The sequence below is a fragment of the Anolis sagrei genome, chromosome 3 (genome assembly GCF_037176765.1).
Source record: "Anolis sagrei isolate rAnoSag1 chromosome 3, rAnoSag1.mat, whole genome shotgun sequence".
In the NCBI taxonomy this organism is placed as follows: Eukaryota; Metazoa; Chordata; class Lepidosauria; order Squamata; family Dactyloidae; genus Anolis; species Anolis sagrei.
Window position 1 is genome coordinate 90,443,284 of NC_090023.1, and position 24,122 is coordinate 90,467,405.

Sequence of the window (24,122 nt, forward strand, 5' to 3'; positions counted from 1 at the left end):
AAATGTTTCTGGCGCAGCTTACCTGTCCGAATGTATCTCCCTCTATGAACCACTTTGGGCATTAAGATCTGCCGGGGAGGCCCTGCTCCTTTGCAGGTGCAACTGGTGAGGACAAGGGACAGGGCCTTCTCTGTGATGGCCCCTCATCTGTGGAACTCCCTCCTCAGTGAGATCAGATCAGCTTCCTTCCTCCTGGTCTTCAGAAAAAACATTATAACCTGGCTGTGGAACCAGGCATTTTGGGAATAGCTTAACTATAGTGCAATATACTTTCAGAGTATTTATTATTGGCATTTGTATCCCGTCTCTTCTCAACCCCCAAAGGGGGACTCAGGACGGCTTACATTACTAATGGTACTGATATAAATGAAGCAGTGGGGATGATGATTACAAGATTGGTGCTATGTTTTTAATATGTTTTAATGGTTTTAATTGTATTTATATGTTTAGTGATTTTATAGTTTGTGTTATATGCTGTTTTTCTTATGTATAATGTGGCATTGAATAATTGCCAAACTAGAAGCTGCTCTTAGTTGCCTTCGGGGTGAGATAGAGTGGGGTAGAAATATAGTAAATAAATAAATAACCCCAAATAAATAAATAAATAAATAAATAACATTTTGCACCAAATGGCAATGATCAGGTGAATGCATTTACTGTGCAGACATGAGCACATTTTCAAATCTTGTGAGAGCAGTAGTTCAGGACTTGGAGGCTACACAGCGTAGCATTGAGAATTGTAGTATTTGAGTGTAATGGGGCCAGTATGCATTCTTTCTGCATTCAGTATGCATTCAGTCACACACAAAAACCCTACTGATAGAAATAGATTTCCTAATGTGATGAAGACCTGAGTCTAACTGGGTTTATACACACCCACACATTTTCATGATTTTGAATTGTTTTAAGGAGTTTCAGTTGTTTCTGATCTGTCTTTGTTAGGTTGTTTAATACGTTTTTTGGCCTTCAGGTTGATTTTATTGTATGTTTTCCTGAATTTTTAGATAGAGGGCTGGATATAAAGAAATTGTACTGACAAATTAAAATCAGAGTATGAGGGTTGCAAGTTCACGAAGATCTGTACCAATCTATAAAGGTCAAATATAGCCACATGCTTTACTGAAAATGATCAGATCTCAGTGTTCCAACAACTAGTCTGCAAGGCAGGCAGTGAAGGAGATTTCTGTGAAATGTGAGCCAAGTTTTGCCATGGCAGTTAATTCTTTGCTTCCTCTGTCTGTAAATTGATTAGAGGGGATGGATTTAATTAACCATGCTCATACACACAGAGAGCATTTGGCAGCATCCTCCTTCTCAGCTTGGAGAAAAGCAGAGAGATAAACAGATTAGTGTCTTCACCAACTGAGCAGGGAGAGATAGCAAACCTCAGATAAGCAAACTCATTTGGTAAGCAGTCAGCCTAATATTGACCATGTTTACTGTCCGATAATTGTGCTAAGAAAACAAAGATGAGGATCATTTCCACACTTAAAGGTGAATTACTCACAGCCATTTAGATGTTGTTGGATTCCGCTCCCATGGTTCCTTGGTATTTATTAAACTGGCTAGGGTCAATGGGAGATACAGTTCAACATCATTTGAAACTGCATGTTTCCTATTCCTTGTCTAAGAGAGTCCCCCGATGCATTGTGTTGCAACATTGAAATAGATGGGTTCCTAATAAATAGGAACATATAAATCTTCCTGATGGTAAGAACTGTTTGGGAGTGGAATATGATGTCTACAAGCATGATGGAGTCTTGTTTTCTTTAGGTTTTTTTTAAAGCAAAAGGTAGATGGCTATCTGTCAGAGGTGTTTTGATTGTGTATTCCTGCATGGTCAAAAAAGGATTGGACTGGATGGCCTTAGTGGTGTATCCCAAATCTATGATTCTTTTGTGCACATTTACTTAAATGTAAGATCCTTTAATTTAGTAAGTCATGTACTGAGCAAACGGTTCAAACACTATACAATGGATGCAAGAACAGGAAAGATAGAGCTACTCCTTTCAAAAGAACATATATCATTTTCTTATTATTTGAAACCACTTTTCAGAAATCTAAGATTAGCCGCAAGCATATATCCACTTCAATAACCAATCGATGTCAGATTTTCTGCAGGAAAAACATCCTTAAATACTAATCATTTTATTATGGCTTTAACACAAGTGCTTTTCTGAGTTAGATTTCCCATTACAGTATTTGTTCCTCTGGCTAGATGTTCTTCCTTTCTCTTTGCATGATAGCTCAGTAAAAACAGATCTCAACTGTTGGGACATTATCCACCAAATTGTTAGTGTGTTACCCTGCAGTTCAAATCTTTTTGATGCTGTGAGACTTCCTCACAGGCAGACCGTTATTTGGCAAGACAGTATGATAGCACATCATGCTCCATATCTTGGTTTCCAGGAGAGCTAGGACATTTCCTTTATTTTTTTTTCAAAAAAAGTATACTTGAAACCAGTGGCAGTTGTTCAATCAAGTATTGAGTTGCATACCTGGAAACTATAAAATCTGACTAGCAAGTTGATACGGCAATCCTACACTTGATGGCCAGCAAATATCTGAAGTATTGTATCTTTCTTCTCTCATAGAGAATGTGCCATGGGTCAACAAAATTACAAAAAGTTTGTTTTTTGTTTTTATTTTTGGCTTGAATTGAAAATTTCCAGAAACTTAGTCAAGATCTGCCTGGAAGTCCAGGTGCTTGGTTGGAGCTCTGGATATATCTACTGGATGCCTCTCCATTTTCTGAACAGCAATTCCTTTGAAAGTTCACGTTTGTGAATCCCCATTTCATGTTAAATCTGTATATACGTGTAAATAAAGGTTGTTGTCGTAAAAATGTCATAAATCCCTAGTACTGTACTTTTAAGAAACCAAAGTCCTGGGAAATGCTTATACCTCTGGGGTTCTCAACACTCTGAAGTGCTGTGCACGTGTATAAGAATATGCTAATTTGGTGTTTTATAAAAGCAAAGTAGAGTTTCCATGTGCTCTTTCCCTCTCAAGGAAAGGCCAAAAAGGTAGCCAGCTGTGTTGATCTACATCATGTTTCCATCTTTGTCAGAAGTAGGTCTTTTATACACCTAAGATTGCTTTATAATCATTTCCTCCTGAGAGAGTGACATGCTTATTGGAAGAATGGAAAACCTTTGTTTCTCCATCAGTTTTGCCTATAATTATCATCACCTTCACACAGCATGCCCTATTGTGAAGGACTGTGGAAGTTAACAATCAAATCATGTGGCGACAGAAGGTGTATCTACACTGCTGCATCAATGCAGTTTGACACGGCTTCAGCTGCTAGGGCTTAAAATGCTATAAAATTCTGGGATTTGTATTTGGTGAGACACCAGACCAAAGGCTAAAGACCTTGTAATACTACAAGTCTCATGATTCTACAGCATTTAATCATGGCAGTTAAAGTGGTGCCAAACTACAGAGTAGATGTACCCAGAGAAGCATTGCTCTAATGAATTCCTAGAAGAGGTGATTCATTTGTTCAGGGCTTGCACAGGGAAGCAATTTGTTGTCCTCTCTCTTTTTATGCTTTCTGCTCTTTGAGTAAATACTGGATACACAGAACATATGTGAATTAGAAATCAGTTTTAAAAGACTCTTATTTTTACCCATTCATATAGTCATTTTAGGAGCATAAGTCTGATGTTTTGTACTACAGAACAGGGATGTTGTGTTTTTAACGACTAATCACAGCACAGGGGCATGACAGTACAGACCTCAAAAATAGAAGAATTCTATGTTTAGCTTTACATTTGTTCTTTGTACTTAAATATATCCATTGCTCAGTATGACATAATAATGACATCCATCAATCTGGGGCCTGAAGAGACTAAATATTATTTTGAAAGAGCTGTGCTTTGTCCCACCAACTACCGTACTTGATAATATAGCAAATGCACAACTTGTAAACATAGGCAAACTCACATTTAGGACCTCATAAAAGTGGGGTGGGGGGGGGGTGTCTTCGTTTTAGCATGCTACCAAGATGGAGCTAGGATAGAGTCCACCAGAGCCCAGCACAGATAAAGGGCTACTTCCAGTGGGGATCCATTGGGCTCTATCCTGGAAGAATGCTAAAAGGAAGAAAAGAGGATATGGGTGACTACCTGTATCCTCATTGAAGAACCTGAGGACAGTGCAGGAGGAAGCTGGGGACAGCCAGAAAACGTTGTGGAAGGAAGCCCATGAGACACAACAGTAAGGGGATAAAGCTGGGCATGGTATACCTCATGGTATTCTTCACTGTCCCATGGCTTCTGGGCCTTCATCTGATGAGGTTCTTATTGAAATAGCATGACTTTTCACATTTAAACTGTATACAACTGTACATACTGCTGATTTCAGAAGGGGGCTGCCAAAGCCCCAGTAAACACAACTCTCTTCACATCTTTGAACAACATGAATTAATACTGCAATAAAAATACTCAAGATCCTTGGCGAGTCTATTTGATGTTGACCTGCTTTTCTCACTCTTACAGGCTCATCACAATAGTCCATGGATCCACTTTAAATCAGGTTACTGCTTCCTGCAGAATTCTGGGATTTCTAGTTTAGTGAGGCCCGGGGCTTCTCTGGCTGAGCAGCTTAAAGATCCTCCTTAAACTACAAGCCCCAGAATTCTGCAGGAGGCAGAAAATCTAGTGTGATGCGGCTCCTTTTCAAATGGTAGTGCTATGGCTTTATTTTAACTGCTCTGGCAACATCCTATGGAATGCTGAGATTTGCAGTCAAGGAAAGGGCATGTACAATATTTACCGAAAGAGCTCCTCTGGTGCCTGTTACTGAATTGCACACCCCAGGATTCCCAGGGAGACAGCCTTGTCAGTTAAATTGTGCTATACACGTTTGCAGGTTTAACTTTTGCAGAGTTATTTGGGGATTCGATTTATCTATGAAAGTGTGCTGGTGTCTCGCCAAACCTCACCAAATTCCTTAGCATTTAACAATGGCAATTAAAGCTTTGTCATACTGCATTAAATCTAGAATATATATGCACTCTCAGTCTTTTTAAAAAAGAAATTCCAGAGAGTCTGAAAGGATCAAGGACAGCATGGGAAAGGTTACATGTAGTCCCAGGGCTATACTTGACCCAACATTGCCTTAGTGCGAGATCATAAAATTGTTTTATGTGCAATAGATGGAGCCAAGGACTGTATGGAGGTTGGGACTAATGCAAGCTTATCTTTTTTCCCCCAAGAGTTGGAAAAGCAACTTTTTTTGGACAAATCCTCTTTTTAGGGAATTGAAAGTCTAGTTTCCCAGAGTCTTACTCCTACATAGAAACCAACATATCATATTAGCTCTCTGTAGTTGGCTGACCAAAGTAAAAATCACACAGTTCTCCAGAACTTGTTGAAATGCACTTTTTTAGTATCACTTCTTGGATATTCTGGCAAGGAAACCTGGACACGGTAGTTCTACAATATTTGGAGGGCCACACAAAGGCAGCAGTGTGCCTCTCTGCACAATTATAGCCTTCAGATACCACTTTAATCACCTCTGTTCATCCTATGGTGCAATATTAGATCTCCTGGCTCTGAGTCATTCTGATACCATAAACTCCCAGGATTCCCGAGGTTGGAGATAAAATGGTATCAAAGCACTATAACTGGGCAGCATGGGTATCAAAGCACTATAATTGGGCAGCATGGGTATCAAAGCACTCTAATTGGGCACCATAGTGCACTGCAGTTCCGCCTTGGCCACTAGCCTTTTCCAATTTGTATAGACATCTCCCACTTTAGAAAGATGATATGGACACATCTTTCCATGGCAGGAGTATTAGGACGAAGGGTCTTAAAATGGCAGTGGACAGCAAATCAGGACAGCTGGGCTTACATTGGATCCTAGGGGAGCAGGACGGCCACATTTTAAAAAGGCAGAACTCATGTACCTTAAAGAACAAATTATGCAAGCTTCCTCCCAACATTTACTGGGATAGTAGAACTCTCCTCTTAGTGCTGCCTCACAATGAGAGACAAATTTAATCCAGGAGTAAATAAATGAGATCAGCTCATCTGCAGCAGCTCCACCTATCAAAAAGATCTATAATTCCTTCACATTCTTCTGACTGAGGCTACCACAGGGCTGTGGATCTTGGGAAAACATTTTTTTGGATTATAGCTGCCAAGTATTCTCATGCTAACAGAACCTGTTTACTTATACATTGACCAGTTTACCACACTTAATTCAAGATTGCAATATCATCAATACACAATTAAAAGGGTTTGGCATATTATAATGCAAGTCCCTAAAAAGAAAGTGCAGGTATGGGCAGGTGTCTTCAAGTCTGCATTAAACCTTGCTCAATCACTTGTTTACATGCATTCTATCAGAGATGGGAATCATGCAACCCTCTTGGTCTTTTGTGACTGCAGTTCCCAACATCCCCTGCCAATGGTAAGGAGTACTGGGAGTAGAAGTTCAACAAAACCTGGAGGACTACATGAATTCCATCCATTTTGTGGCCACTGTCTCAGGCACCTCTCTTTCTCTGCTAGCTCAACCACCAAGCAGAGAGCAATGGATGGGCATGATTGCTTTCAATATGTGGTGCATCATGGCAGAGGTTGGTTACCATTAATAAAACTGAATGTGACCATTGACTGGTTGGTGCTCTTGAGGGAGGCCACCCGTGTAGTGCTTCTGCCTGTGCTCTGGGACCGAATAAGAGGTCGGCCTTTGCAACATCTGAGCTGGTGATTGAACTGTTTCCGAAAGCTCTTGCTGAGCAAGTAGAGGGCAAAGGGATTGATGCAAGAGTTAGCAAATGCCAGGATTCGAGCGCAGAGGGAGGTGATAAAGTGCAAGACAGAAGTGTCCACTTCAGAGTAATGGTATGACCGGTATAAGTAGATGATGTGGTTAGGGAGCCAACAGATAGCAAAGATACAGACAAAAACCAGCACGGTCTTGGCTAGGCGTTTCCGAGATTCCATCTGAAAAGAACAAAGGGGATTTTATGTTAATGGCATGTAACATGGGAAGCTAGCTTTACTTTCCTATTATCTGAAGTAAACATAGGTGTCATTGCACTGGGTTAGCCATTATTGAAAATATAGTGGTGCTATATTTCATATAGTATATTGGAAAGAAAATGTTTTCTCTCAAAACAGATCCATTTCAAATACAGCTACAAATCATTTCTAAATGTGTTTCACTGAGAAGAAGCAGAACTGCATGAAACTTACTTCCATATAAAGCTGCACAGGACTGCAGCTTCAGAATATACTGGACTCTATGAAAGTCCCTATCAATGCCAAAATATAGTGGGAAAATAATGAGACAGTATATACTATATATACCAATAACATGCATCTACAAATGTTAGTCTCATAATTGTCTATTTCAAAGCCTCATAGTACTCACTGTCTTTCAGTATTGACACTTTAAAAATTGTACAATGTAAGTGTAAGGTGGGCCAAATCTTGAAAATTATTTTATTTAAAGTCATTAGTTAACTTTATAGTTTTCAAAAAACACCAAAGAAGCAATTAATTCGAAAATTGTATCAACAAAAGTGTTGAGGTAGTGTTGAGGTAGTAGCAAAGCTTGACATGTTAGGAAGTAATTAATTACAGTTATAGTTTAAAGCACCCAAACTAGTTATTCTTTACCTTCTCAATTCCAAAAAAGTAACAAGATCATTAGTTCTAGTTGCTTTCAAAAATTAGAAGTGTTGACCTATAGAACAAATCACATACTTCTCTCTTCTACTTTGTCATTGTCTCAGCTCCAAGAAGAGAGCAAGAGGGTGTAGTATGAGGAAAAGCACAAGATGCACTTGAACTATGCCTTCCAGTTTTGAAGGATGGCACATGTACCTTTGGGTTTACTTGTGATCTGTATACAAATCATAATTGAGGCATACTTAATATTCTGACCCTAGAAATGGTGGGGAATGTAGAGAACTGCAGTCCCCAAAACATTTGGATGGCCACTTCATTCTATTCCTGAGCTAGCAGTTCATCACAATGGTCAGCTATGATTGCATGCAAAACATATGATTGTATTCAAAGCAAAGTTCCATCCCCGGTTCATATATAACCACATTTTGCCTAATTATTTTACAATGTGTACATTGGGTCAAACAGTCACTCTGCTACCTCCTTTCTCACTGGGACCATTGCTTGTTTGTGTGTGCCCCTCACCAGTTCAATTCCTCTTTCACCATGGGAGCTAGTCATACTCCTGGGGGCCAGTCACACCACCAATTATATGACCATAATTCCACTTTAACTACTATGGTTCCATCTCATTGAAACATACAGGTAGGGGTATTTGGAATTCACATCCACACCAAGCTACAAAACTCAGGGTGTTGCCGTAGCAGTTAATGTGAAATTATAGCATACCCACTATCTTGATCTGGCAAGTACAGTCCTAAATAACCCTCTGACACCCTGCTTTTTCAGCTGCTTCCAAAATGTTCTCTTTTCATCTGTCCTCCTGAGTCTTCAGCTCACTTCAGTTGTTTCAAACTGAATACAAAAATAAGCTGCACTCAATTAAATCAGTAAGTTTGTTAGGAGAAGAATCCAAATTTCACCTGTGGCATGTAATATAACTGTGTTATTATTATGTAAAGTATGTAGGGGCAAGATAATATCTGGCCTGACAGAGAAGTTTCTGGCTCCTGGTTACTCTGATATTTGTGACCAAGGGGTGGGTTTTTCCTTCCTCATGATGGACTCAGCCATTCTAAGTCTAAACTACAAATTTATATCAGTCAAATTCCATTTCAATTGACATGATTCCATCCTAATCAATCATGCAAAGTGTTGTTTAATGGGGCACTTTTAATTCTCTGCTAGATATTTTCAGTGTGCCTTTCTCAACTATGGGCCCCAAGATATCCTAATTTAGCCCTCAATCCTTCTTCTTGCTAAAATTGAACTGCTGTCACAGGATATTATAGGATGGAACATGGAGCACCTTTTTGTTTCCTTGACACAATTCCTAGTGTTGCATTGTAATGTCACGGTAATAATTACCTCTCTGACATCCTGCAGATCTTTTGACTAGTAAATCTGTCCTTCTGTAACCAATGGGGCTTTTTTCAGTTGTGCTTTTCCCACTTCAGCACTTGACAATTTTGCAAATAAAAATAGTCATACCTGTTTCCTAACATGCACATTCCCTTCCACTGGTAGATTGTAGGCACTCCGGATCAGATTTTTGGCAATGAAATAATAGTAGATCGAAATCACTGATAGGGGAATGACGTAGTAGATAAGAAAGGAAGCCATTGATTGAATTTTGGGGTGCAGCTCATTGGTAAGAGGATAAGGTGTGCAACTGATGAATGTTTTATTAGTGCCTTTGTCATAAATAGGACGCAAGTCTGAAAACACAGCTTCAGGAGCAGCAAGCAGCATGGAAAAAATCCAAATGAGAGCAGCTTTCAAGCAAATCTTCAGCAGTGCATGGGATGCTTGGATGTCCATTGGTCTCACTATGGCTTTGTACCTGAGGGCAAGAGAAATAATTGCATTATGGATCATAGGGATGAATTCATTAAGATACAATCATTTTGATGAGTTGCTTCATTGCACAAAAGAGATGTTTGGTCATGAAAGCTGTATCTCGTTTTCCCCCTCCCTATCCTTACTCTTGTATTGCAGGGCTCCAGAAGACACTATGTTATATAACATTCCATATCAAATCAAGCTTGTTTTTTAAGAAGCCCTCATACAGGGGAGGGATTTGGAAATAAAATCAGAGGGAGGAGAAGCTTTAAAACTCTTTGACTGTGTCTAATGGTTCCTGTGTGTTTCAGGACCACGTGCATTTACTCATGTAAAAATGAAAATGGAAAAATGTTGACATGGAACACCATGTCAACAAGTTGGAACATGTCCACAGAATGACAACCAATCATTATGCAGAAGAACTGCCCTGATAGTAGTGGTCAACATTTCTAAATAGAAAACCATTTTACCGTATAGTAACTCCAATAGACTGGAGAATGGTAGCATTAACTATCATGGAATTGTGATTGAAATTTATTTAATACTTTAAATATACTTACTTACCATTTGTATTCAGAGTTCTATAGTGGTCCCGTTGAATATCAACACATATTTAAAGATAGGATTAAACCCAAATTCATCTAGATACCAATTCCTACTGGCATCAAAATACATAGTATACCAAATCAAAAGCTATTTTAAAATCTATTAATCTATTAAAATAAGAGTGTAACAAGAGAAATCCTTTGGGAGACATTATCATTTTTTGTAATAGTGCAGGGCATTCGTTTGACAAGTATTATTAGTCAGTACTGGACAAAAGTATAGAGAACTCTAGGAAAATTGCCCAGGTCATTTTATATACATGAACCAGAATTCAGGATTATAATTGTATAAATTTGTAAATTATAGGACAGACAGCACGCTGTAATTGGTTAATTAAATGGCAGATGATTAATCAAATAAAACATCTGCTAACAGTGGGCATTTTAAACTAGAGGACAAGTGTATAGCTGCAAATATAGTGGGACATGTCTGGCAGAATTACTTGCACTGGAAGAAAAGATTGCTTCCAGGTCCAATTCTTATTTGTTACTGTTCCACTAATTTAGGAAGTCCTCCATTTATTACCATATCTAGAAAGAAAAGGCAACATTCAAAAAGTCGAAGAAGAAGAAGAAGAAGAAATATTTCCTGTTATTTATCCTGAGTTTTTACTAACCTTGGATTGTAATAGTGTTTTACAATACATTTACATAAAATCTACATAAAGCCAAATAACAAAAACAAATTACAACAGATACACAATACAAGGAAAAAGGGAAAACAAGAAAAAACAAAGGATACAATTTATCACACAAATCTAAGCTACCAAAATTATCCCCATCTCTGGAACGCCCTCTCTACAGAAATAAAAATGGCCCACATCCTCCTCTCCTTTAAGAAACTTCTGAAAATGCCCTTATGAACTTTAGCGTATGGAGAGGAGGAGGATTATGACATTTTAACCCATTGGTACACTGGCTAAGCCACTTGTATTTTATGACTGCTATGATACATCTTAAATGAATACTGGTGTTAGCCATTTTAAAGCAATTTTAATGTAATTGTTTCAGAATTGCTTTAAGGGTATATGTTGTAATGTTTTACTCATATTTTAGTTAACTATGTCTTATTGGATTGGTTTTTTATTATTATTTTCATCTTGGTGCTTAATTCTTTTTTGTAAGTTTCTGTGCATTGTCTAAAGGCATTGAATAGTTGCCATAGTTGCCATATGTAAAGCCGCCTTGAGTCCCCTTTGGGGTAGAGAAAGGTGAGACAGAAATAGAGTAAATAAATAAATAAATACTATTGTATTTTTGGATGTATCTGTGTTCATTTGAGACATTGAGTGTTTGCGTTTTGTTTTGTTTCTGTAAACCGCCCTGAGTCCCATCGGGGAGAGAGGGCTGTCTAGAAATATATTTGTTGATGATGATGATGATGATGATGATTATTATTATTACCACCCTGGAGTTTCCACAGATATATAAACCCAATTTTCCTAGTTTCCAACAGCTCTCATACCCTCTGAGGATGCCTGTCATAGATGCAGGTGAAACATCAGAAGAGAATGCTTCTAGAACATGGCCATACAGCCGGAAACACTTACAACAACCCAATTATATGAAAGACAAGAATCCTGCAATTATAATTGTGCTTTCAACTCTGTATGGGAATTTCAGTTATATAATCTATTGATTACTTTGCAGAAATGAAACCCTGTATCATCTCAACCACTGTCTCAGTGACGTTTATTGGAAATACTGTTTTAACCCTTTTACAAGATGTGCTGCTATCATATTTCTCATGGTACAAGACTGACTATCCTATTTTCTCACCATAAAGAGGGGATGGGGAGCATTAAAGATCACTCATTTGTGGGTACAGTTCCAGCAAGGCGATTTTTTTTTTTAAAAAAAATGGCATGATTAACACTTGCTTCCTCCTGAATTCTTTTTGCAATGGTTTTCTAGGTACCTCATTTCATTTGTACCTGGCATCACCACGCATCGTGGTGAATCTGGCGGTGCCTGGTGGGGGCATGGGAAACCCATTACTCCACGTCCTGCATCACTTGACTTCCCCCTTATCTCATCCCATAGGGGAAGCACCTGCCACCCAGCTTCCCCCATTAATTTAGTAGCTCCTTCCCTTTTAGCACAGAGCCCCACCGGAAGAAGTTGTGCATCATGGCATGGGATCCAGCAGTCTCTGTGGCAAAAGGGAAGGAGAGCCTGTATTGTCACCAAATTCAGCCCTGTTTGATAAGGTCATACAGCAGGAATGAGAACTATATTGAACTTCAACTTTAAACATAGCTCACCTTTTGTTACTTATTTATTTATTTATTGGGTCAGGAGCGAACCAAAACAGTTGTATTGCATTAAAAACAAACAAACAAACAAAACACAAAGTTCGCAGACTTGGCATTTAATTGTCCTTTGACCAGTAGCTGGCCACTTGGAGTGCCTCTGGTGTTGCTGCAAGAAGGTGCATGTGGCAGGGCTCAGGTTGCATTGCAGTAGGTGGTCTATGGTTTACTCTTCTCCACACTTGCATGTCATGGATTCCACTTTGCAGCCCCATTTCTTAAGGTTGGCTCTACATCTTGTGGTGCCAGAGCACAGTCTGTTCAATGCCTTCCAAGTCGCCCAGTTTTCTGTGTGCCCAGGAGGGAGTCTCTCATTTGGTGTGAGCCTTTGATTGAGGTTCTGGGTTTGAGCCTGCTACTTTTGGACTCTCGCTTGCTGAGGTGTTCCAGCGAGTGTCTCTGTAGATCTTAGAAAACTATTTCTTTTTTTCCCCCATTTTCTTTATTGGGTTTTACAACTTTATACATACATCGGGTAAATCCAGTAAGGGTAAGGGTAAGGGTAAGATCGGGTGGGTAAAGATGGGGTGGGGGGAGGGGTCAAATTAGGTGTGGGGGATCGGGTATTGGAGGAGTGAAAGGGAGGGCGGTGTTGGGGGTTGGGTAGGAGGGGGGGAAAAGGTGGGGAGGAGATTGCTTCCCGTCAGTCTTCCAGGAATCTTTTTTTCCTGTTGTTTCTTGTACTTCGGTGTCAGCGTAGTCCTCTGTATTTTCTTTCTTCATATACAAGACAAGTGGATTTGTAAAGGGAGATCCTTGAGCATAATAAAATCTTTAAAACCTGACCAATTTGTGTGTTTATTTGTTCCTTTTAGTTTTTGGGAGAGACTATCCATTTGGATAATATCTAAAACCTTGATACACCAATCTTCTATACACGGAACATCTTTCGACTTCCAAACTTTTGCAAGTAAGATTCTTGCAGCTGTGCTGAGTAGAAAAATTATTTTTTCTTGGTTTTCGTTTAATTTTATATTTGTAATTCCTAATAAGTATGTTTCTGGTGTTTGGGGGAAGTTGATTTTTATAATTTTTTGCATTGCCTTATGCACCTCCTTCCAAATTTTTTAAACTAATTTGCAGGACCACCATTGATGGAAAAAGGTTCCCTTTTCTTTGCCACACTTCCAACACAGATTTGAGCCATTTTTATTAAATTTTGATATTTTTTCAGGTGTAAAATACCAGCGATAAAACATCTTAAACCAATTTTCCCGTAAATCGCTGGCTTCTGTATATTTTATTTTTGTTGTCCAGATCCTTTCCCATTGTTTTGTTAATATGCTGTGTCCTATATCTTTAGCCCATCTCACCTGACAATTTTTAATTTGTTCTTCTTCCGTGGTCCATGTGAGTAATTGCTGGTAGATAATTTTTATTAATTTCTTTTTCTTTTCCATTACTATTTCCCATACTCCTTGATTTTGGCTGAAGCCGTATCTACTATCTTCTTTGTATTCCTGATGAATTTGATGGTAGTTTAGCCATGATGTTTTCCTACTTATCTGCTTTACTTCATCCAATGATTTTAATGTTAGTCCCCCGTCCTCATTTTTCTTTAATAACTGTTTATAGGTCAGCCAATTCTTTTCCTCTAGTTCCCTTTTATGTTTGGCTTCTGTTGGGGATATCCATAATGGTGTTCTTGTATATAGCCTGGGTCTGTATTTTTCCCATGTTCTAATCAGGCCTGCTCTTATATAGTGGTCAGTAAAGGCTTTTTCCACCTTTCTTTTGTTATACCATAGATATCCGTGCCATCTGGCACGGATATCATGACCTTCCAGAGCTAACAATGATCTATTCTCCAATGTAGCCCATTCCTTTATTGCTACCAGATTACAGGCCTCGTAGTAGGCTTTGAAATCCGGTAGTCCGAGGCCTCCCCTTTTTTTGTCATCTGTTAAGACTTTTAGGCTGATTCTACGTTTGCGGTCTTTCCAAATGAATTTGCTCACATCTGAGTTCCATTTCTTAAAGAGGTGGTCATTTCTTAGTACTGGTAAGTTTTGGAAAAGGAACAGAAGTTGGGGTAATATTGTCATTTTAATTATAGCGATTCGCCCTAATAATGAAAAGTTTTTGTATTTCCATCTATTTAGGTCCTTTTTTATTTTTTCCCATAATAATTCGTAATTATTTTTTACTAAATTTATATTGTTTTTTGTGATATTCACCCCTAGATATTTTATTTTATTTTCAATTTGTATCCCAGAGATTTCTTGCAGCGTAGATTTTGCCTTTGGGTCCAAATTTTTAACCAGTAACTTTGTTTTTTGTTTATTTAGTTTGAAACCCGCCAATCCCCCAAAATTTTCTATTTTCTTAAGCCAATCCTTTATGTTATTTATTGGATCGTCTATTATGCACACTACATCGTCTGCATAGACCCTCAGCTTGTATTGCATTAAAAACAAACAAACAAACAAAACACAAAGTTTGCAGACTTGGCATTTAATTGTCCTTTGACCAGTAGCTGGCCACTTGGAGTGCCTCTGGTGTTGCTGCAAGAAGGTGCATGTGGCAGGGCTCAGGTTGCATTGCAGTAGGTGGTCTATGGTTTACTCTTCTCCACACTTGCATGTCATGGATTCCACTTTGTAGCCCCATTTCTTAAGGTTGGCTCTACATCTTGTGGTGCCAGAGCACAGTCTGTTCAATGCCTTCCAAGTCGCCCAGTTTTCTGTGTGCCCAGGAGAGAGTCTCTCATTTGGTGTGAGCCTTTGATTGAGGTTCTGGGTTTGAGCCTGCTACTTTTGGATTCTCGCTTGCTGAGGTGTTCCAGCGAGTGTCTCTGTAGATCTTAGAAAACTATTTCTTGATTTAAGTATTTGGCATGCTGGCTGATACCCAAACAGGGGGTGGGCCAGTGATGTCACTGCCTTAGTCCTTTCACTATTGGTTGCTACTCCCCCGCGGACGTCAGGTGGTACAATACTGGCTAAACAGTGTAATTTCTCCAGTGGTGTAAGGCGCAGATACCCCGTAATAATTTGGCATGTCTCATTAAGAGCCACATCCACTGTTTTAGCGTGGTGAGATATGTTCCACACTGGGCATGCATACTCAGTAGCAGAGTAGCATAGCGCAAGGGCGGATGTCTTCACTGTATCTGGTTGTGATCCTCAGGTTGTGCCAGTCAGTTTTCGTATGATATTGTTTCTAGTGCCCACGTTTTGCTTGATATTCAGGCAGTGCTTCTTGTAAGTCAGAGCATGGTCCAGGGTAACTCCTAGGTATTTGGGTGTGCTGCAATGCTCCAGTGGGATTCCTTCCCAGGGGGACATAAGAGAAGCCACCCCACAGGATTGCAAGACATCTGGGCATCCCCTGGGCAACATCTTTGTAGATTCTCTCATTCCAGAAGCAACCAGAAGTGACTTGCAGTATGCAACCTTTTGCTATGCCAGCTAGGATGGTGAGAGTGTTAGTGCAACAATATCTGGAAGTCCAGGTGGCTCCCACTCCTGGCCTAAATGGGTGTACTCAGATTCCAGCCAGCCAGCTCAATAGGTTTTGTTATGGCAGTGGGAGTTCCACCAGGCACCATTTCCCTTGATGTTACAGAAATCCAGTCAGGAATCTAGAATGGATTGCATGAGTATGTTTCTTAGGCATTCCTTCAGATTCTTAATTGAAATGTTCAAATGAATGAATGAATGAACATGTTGCTCCTTACATCCACAATGCTTTTCAGAGACCAGTTTTTGAGGAAGAATAATATTTAAATTTAAAAACAAAAAAATCTAGAGAAAGAAAGAAAAATAGTGTAGTGGTTGGACTACTATTCCGGAGACCAGGGTTTGAATCTCCACTCAGCCATAAAATTCATTTGTGACCTTGGACAACTCTCTTGACCTAAGACAGTGGTTCTCAACCTGTGGGTCCCCAGGTGTTTTGGCCTACAACTCCCAGAAATTCCAGCCAGTTTACCAGCTGTTGGATTTCTGGGAGCTGAAGGCCAAAACATCTGGGGACCCACAGGTTGGGAACCACTGACCGAAGAAGAAGGCAATGGCAACCTTTTTCTGAACAAATTTTATCAAGAAAATCCCATTCACATTAGGGTCACCATAAGAGGGGAAAAAATTGAAGATACACAGCAACAACAAATTCCATTAACTGTTATTTGTTTCCATACTGCATCTGAACCTGAAGATGGTACAATATTATTTATTCAGAACTCATGCTCAATGTTTTTCTTTTTGCTCTAAAATCACTAAGGCAATAGTCTTAAGACCTACGGTAATTGCTAAGATCAATTTGTAGAGAAAGCCATCAGCTGGTTCACCCCAGAGAGTAGTGATTTAGCGAGTGAGGTCCCAGCTAACTGGACTGAAACAAGAAGTTACTACAGCAACCATTTATTTGCAGAAAACAGAAAGTGTACCTAGAATTGAACTCTGTTGTGTAAAAGAAGCAAAAGAAGCTTATCCAAGAAAGAGACGCACTGTTTTGCTGACCTGAAAACTGGCCAGCAAAAAAAGCAGATACATATGTCTTTATAAAATGCAGTCATTTAAGATTAAGTTACTAATATTGTTTCTATGGAAAGATATTTCAGTGCATTTTCCTACCATGTGCAAATTGTATTGCATTATTTGCACACAGAACTTGTGGTTTTCTAAGAAATATGTAATAGATGTCAAGGGCTGAGAGCCAATGTGGTTTGAATTTTGGGCTGAGAGACTAGGGTTCAAATTCCCACTCAGCCATGGAAATTCCCATTCATTTGGACATCTCAGGCAAAAGTCCAACAGGGCCCGCATTTTGGGCCCTGTCTGGATGGGCCCTGAGTCTCATTTAAGAAAGGATATCAGAGTACGAATATCGTCATCACCATCATCTAAGTATGCAGAGAAACTATCAATAGTATTTGAACATTTAAAAAAAATACTTATCGAGATTTTTTACACTATATTTAAGTTATGAATTTCAAAGGAACATAGAATATATTGAAGAAATTTATAAATTATAACAAGTTATTAATAAATTTGACTTTTCATGAAACATTTCCTTATGTGGAACACCAAGGCATTTGAAGGGAAATGTTTAAAAAGATTGGGGTGCATCTACTAAACTGTCTAATTGATGCATTTTGACACCATTTCACCTGCCTTGGTTCAGCACAATAGAATTTTAAGAGTTGTAGTTTTGCAAGGTCTTTAGTCTTCTCTGCCAAAGGGTGCTGGTACCTCAGCAAACTACAGGATTCTATAGTCTTGACCCACAGCAATAAAAGTGGTGTCAAACTGCATTAATTCTACAGTGTAGATATACCTTGAGATAGAGCCATAAGTAAGTATGTTGTACTTTTGGGACATACACTTGATGAATTATGAACTGCATGTGTGTGATTATAAAGACAACAAAGACATAGGCAGGGATGTATCACTCTCCAGGTAGGAGTACTGTCAACATAATTACTTCTCAGAAGAAGCCTCATTTGGCAAAGTGCCTGCTCTCAACAGCATGCTTACCATAATTATAAATCTAGTCTCAGACCCAGCTATATGAGCTGAAAACACAGCCGTTTTTCTTCATAAGACTTCCAAATAATTGGCCTGTCAAAATGGATAATCTTATGGTATCACATCAATTAATCCTGTTCAATATTTTTTTAAATATTGAGAAGCAAGTCCCACAAGAGTACACTATAGAATCAATGTCGTTTGACATCACTTTAACTGCCATGGGTCAATGCTATGGAATAATGGGAGTTATCATTTTACAGGCTCTTTAGCCTTCTCTACCAAAGTACAGGTCCCAATATTCCATAGCATTGACCCATGGCAGTTAAAGTGATGTCAAACTACATTACTTCTGAATTGAAGGGTCGATACATCCTTCATTTCACCCAAAATAACATTTTGTTTTCTCAAAAATTAATAAATAGTAAACTAGAAAGGAGACATCTCAGAGAACTAGGGTGTTGTTCAAGGAGGGTGGGTGTAAGGCATGCTTATTCAAGAAAACAAGACTGTATAATTTATGGCACTATTAATAAATTAATGTCTTGCAAATGGAAAATGGATACAGAGACAAATGCCCCCCGCCCCCTTCCGAGGTTTTTTATTTACCTGAAAAGGCAAAAAGGCAGTTCTAGGTAAAACAGTCTTGTGGAAACAGTTATAAACATAATATATCATATGTTTCCTAGAACAGGAGAGGGGGGAAATGTCTTCTTGACAGATGCCTCTTACAAAAATATCTCAGTAAATGGAAAATATTCTTTTAACATAGCCAGGGTCCTTTGTTTAGACTCTACAGACATTTGGAGTTTCAATGCAGTCTCAGCCTCCCTACTTAATATATGGGATTATCTTTAAAGCAGTGGTTCTCAACCTTCCTAATGCCGCGACCCCTTAATACAGTTCCTCATATTGTGTGACCCCCAACTATAAAATTATTTTTGTTGCCACTTCATAACTGCAATTTTGCTACTGTTATGAATCATAATGTAAATGTATGTAGGATGTATTTTCATTCACTTGACCAAATTTGGCACAAATACCTGATATGCCCAAATTTGAACACTGGTGGGGCTGGAAGGATTGATTTTGTCATTTGGGAGTTATAGTTGTTGGAATGTATAGTTCACCTACAATCAAAGAGCATACTGAACTCCATCAACGATTGAATTGAACCAAATTTGGCATACAGAACTCCTACAACCAAAAGAAAATACTGAAAGGGTGTGATGGACATTGACCTTGAGTTTTGGAGATGTAGTTCAAGTATATACAGGGAGCACTGTAGACTCAGCAATGATGGATCTGGACCAAATTTGGCACAGATACTCAATATGCCCAAATGTGAACACTGGTGGAGTTTGGGAAGAATAGACCTTGGCATTTGGGAATTGTAGTTGCTGAGATTTACAATTCACCTACAGTCAAAGAGCATTCTGAACCCCACTGTAATGAATCCCTTACCTTGGCAAGCTAGCTTAGGCCTAAGAGAGTAAGCCTGGCAAAGCCATGGCATCCATTTTAGAGAAGGGAGACAAGGAGACGCCATCTTAGGTCAGGTTTGCCTTAAGGGAGCGTGTTCTAATATTAGAGGGAAAGTTAGACCACTAGGATTGGTTAGAACGATGGGGGCGGAGCCTAAGTGATCTGAAGGGAAAAGGTGACTTTTAAAACTGAGGCTTGAGTTCTCAGATTGCCAGTTTGGAGTCGAGAGTTGGAGCTTGGAAAGGGTGTTAGTGAGAGCAGTTTGGGGTTTTGGAGAAGAACTTTGGGTCAGTCTTTTGTTTAGTATTCAGGGTAGCTATAGAGAAGTATAGCTAGAATACTGTGGGGAGCAGCATCTTGTTAGTGGTCTGTTCTTTTCCTTAAGGAAGGCGAGTTCAGGTTTTTGTCTAGATTCCTAAGGAGGATTTCTGTGGGAGTTACTTTCAGAGATTCATTTCCTGAAGTAATTTTCTGTGTGTTGAAACTTTAATACTTGTAACCCAGAAGTTTTAAGATCTCTTCTCAAATGTAACCACAAGCTTTGTATGCCAGATTTTTACTGAAACCATCAAGCATTTGTACCTGAAATATCCATGTCTGTTCAGTGAAAGTTCTTGTTATTTTTACCAACTTATACCAGCCTCAGTGTTAATACCTTTGTGGTAAAAGTGTTAAAGAAGTCAGCTTTTTACCAGCCTCTAAGAAAACTAGAGTAACACAGAGTGTGTTACTGAACAACCTCTCAATAGTACCTCAGCCTTTTCTTTAGTAATATGGTGGCAGTGGAAACCTTTTAAAGAATCATTTTTAAGTGTCTCAGTTCCAGTGGTTCCCAGTTCCTAACTTCTAAATATACAGTTGGTTTCAACAACCATTACTCCCTCTATACTTTGGTGAGCTAATATAGAGTGGTGTCATCATTATAATTTGGTAGGCTGCTGTGTGACCATTATAATTGGTGGTATAGCAGTGTGATTTGTTATAATTTGAAGGAGCAGCGGTTGGATCATTATACCCACCAATGACAGAATTGGGTCAAACTTCCCACCCAGAAACCCCATGACCAACAGAGAATACTGGAGAGATTTGGGAGGGATATATAATGATTTAGGGGAGAGCACGCCTGCTCTCCCCTCCCAACTGGGAGTCTTGGAAACAGCCCTCCCCTTGGCTGAGAGGCCATTCTGAGAGGCATTGTGCATGAAATAAAGTTGGTACATATTGAACTATCAGAAAGAAAAAGTATCTCTATCACAACCACTCGGGGGGGGGGGCAATTTTAGATTTTGGAGGATTTTGGATTTCAGAATTCTGGATAAGGCTACATTTTGGATTATGGTGAAGCTTTCACCATCTAGTATACCAAAGCCAAACAAGCTAGCAGTTGTGTCTTACTTCTGTGTTCTGCATTGAATTTGGTACACTATCCTTCATTTCATATGAGGGCATCAGGACAGCTTAGGGCAGTGGCAGCGAACCTATGGTATATGTACCAGAGAGGACATGCAGAGCCCTCTCTGTGGACATGCACGGTCGCTCCAGTGTCAGTGAGCTCCCCCCTCCTCTTTTGCACATGTGTGAGCTCAGGCACGCTTTTGCCTGTGTCTTGATTTCAACAAGGCAAAAATAGGCCCATGGGCCAGATGAAACCTTTTAGGGTCTTGCCTCCAGCCCCGGTCCCAGCCACATTCTACAGCCCTGGCCTTCCCAGTCACTTGCAGCTGCACAGAGCTCTCTCACTACCTGAGAAGAGAAGTGCCCTGCAGGACATGCAGCTGTGTGGGGCTTTCCCACTAACTCTGTACAGCCGTGTGTCAAGCCCTCTCCCCTTTCACACCAACAATCCCCTGCCCCCCGTGTCCCCCCAGACTCCCCCTTGTGCCAACTGCTCTTGGCCTCCCCCGTCGTCTGCCTCCTCTCCTGGCTTGGCATGAAGTTGCCTGATTTAAACCCTGTCCCTCTCTCGCTTGATCTTGGTCACATTTCTCAGTTTGTTGTTGTATCTGCCTTGTGTAGGCATCAGCAAGATCAGGTGCTGCAGTTAAATCTCTCCCTACTGAGCAAGGAAGGAGGAGAAGGGCCACTTTGCCTCTTTCCTCAACTGCCACTGGGAGAAGGGGAGGAGAAAAGTGAGAGGAAGATGGGGGGGGGGGGAGAGAGAGAGAAAGGCGGGAATTATCATAATCTCTTTGCCAACATTACCACTCAAGGTAGTTATGAGGAAATACAGGATCCCACATCCTGCATGGTGTAGTGGTCTGAACATTGGACTATGACTTTGAAGACTGGGATTTGATTCCCTGCTTAGCCATGGAAACTCACTGTATGACAAGTCACACCCTCTCTGCCCATGAAAACCCTTTAGTAAGTTTGCTTAGGGTTGCCATTATTTGAATCAACAAGAAACCAGCTTTAGCAATGCAAAAATGTATTTGTGTAAAGGTGAGAGAAAGAAAAAGCATTTTCTAGCACTGCCGGCATAAAAAAGAATATGAAGAGGTATATGTGGGAGTAAATAATATTATGCCTGATAATATCATTCTGTGGCTAAGAAACCAACGGAGCAGTACAGATCTGTCAGTGTGGTTGCCTGTTGCTTCAATTTCAACACTTCTGAGCACTTTGATAATAGTCTACAAATGTAATCAGTTATGGCAATTAAAAGAGAAAAATATTAATTAGTCTGTATTGTAGGGAATATTTTTGTAAAAATAAACTAGCAGAAGGCATACCAACAGAGTCAAACGAAGTTATATAAAATAGTAACTATGGCCCTGCAAAATCCAGCAGGTCACTCCTTTTGTCTTCCTTTGATCTTTGCCATAAAATTCCCTTTAGAATGTTGTCCAGCTGCACCCAGGACCCATGCCCCCATCTGCATAATCTATTCACAATAGACAGGGAGACGGGTGGGGTGGGGTTAGGGGAAGAGCTTCAGCACATATATGTCAGAGCACTTCTCAAGCCCACTGATAAATTTCCTGGTCTCCATTGAGAAACATTTCACTACCATTGTTAAACCCCATATCCCATTGATGAATTTCCTGCTTTCATTGAAAAGTTTTCCTGTCCCCATTGATAAAATCTATAAATATGTGAGGGGAAGAAGTCATAGGGAGGAGGGAGCAAACTTGTTTTCTGCTGCCCTGGAGAATAAGACACAGAACAATGGCTTCAAACTACAGGAAATGAGATTCCACCTGAACATTAGGAAGAACTTCCTAACTGTGAGAGCTGTTCAGCAGTGGAACTCTCTGCCCTGGAGTGTGGTCGAGGCTCTTTCTTTGGAGGCTTTTAAACAGAGGCGGATAGCCATCTCTCAAGGGTGTTTTGAAAGCGATTTTCCAGCTTCTTGGCAGGGGGTTGGACTGGATGGCCCACAAGGTCTCTTCCAACTTAATGATTCTATGATTCTATATGCACTAGGGGCTTAGGGCTTTGGGCTAGCCTTTCCTATTGACTTGGTTATTACTTGCAATACTTATTATGTAAACTGGACTTACCCTTTTATTATTTATTTATTTACAGTATTTATATCCCACACTTCTCACCCCGAAGGGGACTCAGGGTGGATCACAATGTACATATGCATGGCAAACATTCAATGCTGTTTTTGACATACAAGACTTACAGACAGATAGAGGCCATTCAGCAGTTCTTCCACTTCAGATTCTCCTGGAGGTTGCTCAATTTGGCCACAGGGGGAGCTGTCACTTTGTCCACTATGATGTTGAGCCTTTTTGGTCGTAATATTTCCTCTTTCCTTTCTGGCATTTTTATGGTGTCATAAATTAGTCTCTCCGCTTTAAGCGGTGCCTAATTTTTCTACTCACAGCTCACAGCTGTTTTTGAATTGTTTAGGTCAACACTGAGCTGGGCATTTTTTAAATAGCTATTTCTTTAAAAAAAACAGCTATTAACAGTCGGGCACTCAACCCTGACTCAGGTCTCAAACTTGCCACCTTTCAGTCAGCAGTGATTTATTGCAACAGAGATGTGTTCGCTCTGGCTAAATCTTTAAATCTACCACTTGTGTTCACCCTGCCTAAATGTTAAAGCATATCATGGACTCTTTTATGTATTGTCACACCACATTCCTTCTCATTGCGCCCCTCTTGAAGATGGACTGTTAAACGGACTGACACTTCAAATCAATGAGTAATAGTTTATTGAATTTCCCATCACCACCAAGAACCAATCACCAGAGTCACTTCACAGAGATCCCAACCAATAGAAGCCTGGACCCTAGCTAGGCTCTTTTTCAGCCCATCAGAAGCTGGTGCAGGTTTTTTGGATAGTTGCCAAAGTGAATAAAATGCTCTGTTTGTTCTGTTGAGTTATGTCAGTTTTTTGAGTGGCTTGACATTCTCTTTGGCCATTGAGAATAAAAACATCTTCTTTTGCCTTCTAACAGTATTTCTTTTGACCTTCAGGCTGTTTGACATGCAGGGCCTCTGGACCCCGAGTTTTGAGGAACTGAAATCACCTGAAACCAACCTTGGCAAATACTGCTGCATTCTATTCCACTGCAAGTTAATAGTTAAGTGGATCATTTCAAATTGACTAGGCAAAGCACTGCTTCATACAGACTTTATGCAATGTTATCAATATCTATGAAATGTTCTAAACCCTGCTCCAGGTGGTGTTGGGAATCATCTATTAATATCCCTCATCATTCACTATGAGAACTAGATCAGGTAAGAGTTACAGCTGAACAATATCTGGAGGACATAGGTTAGCTGATTCCCTAAGTAC

The 24,122-nt window shown here is 39.8% G+C and overlaps 1 protein-coding gene across 1 annotated transcript in view; it reads right to left on the bottom strand.

Annotated features, from left to right (window-relative positions):
* Window positions 1–2,111: 2,111 nt before the first annotated feature.
* The window catches only part of GRPR (gastrin releasing peptide receptor), a 29,332-nt gene continuing 7,321 nt past the window's right edge, over window positions 2,112–24,122 (bottom strand). The window contains exons 2-3 of the mRNA XM_060770022.2: window positions 9,141–9,492; window positions 2,112–6,962 (exon numbers count right to left, since the gene is read on the bottom strand). Of these exons, the coding sequence (XP_060626005.1) occupies window positions 6,582–6,962; window positions 9,141–9,492 (733 nt within the window). The 3' untranslated portion in view covers window positions 2,112–6,581. The remainder of the gene's footprint in view (window positions 6,963–9,140; window positions 9,493–24,122) is intronic.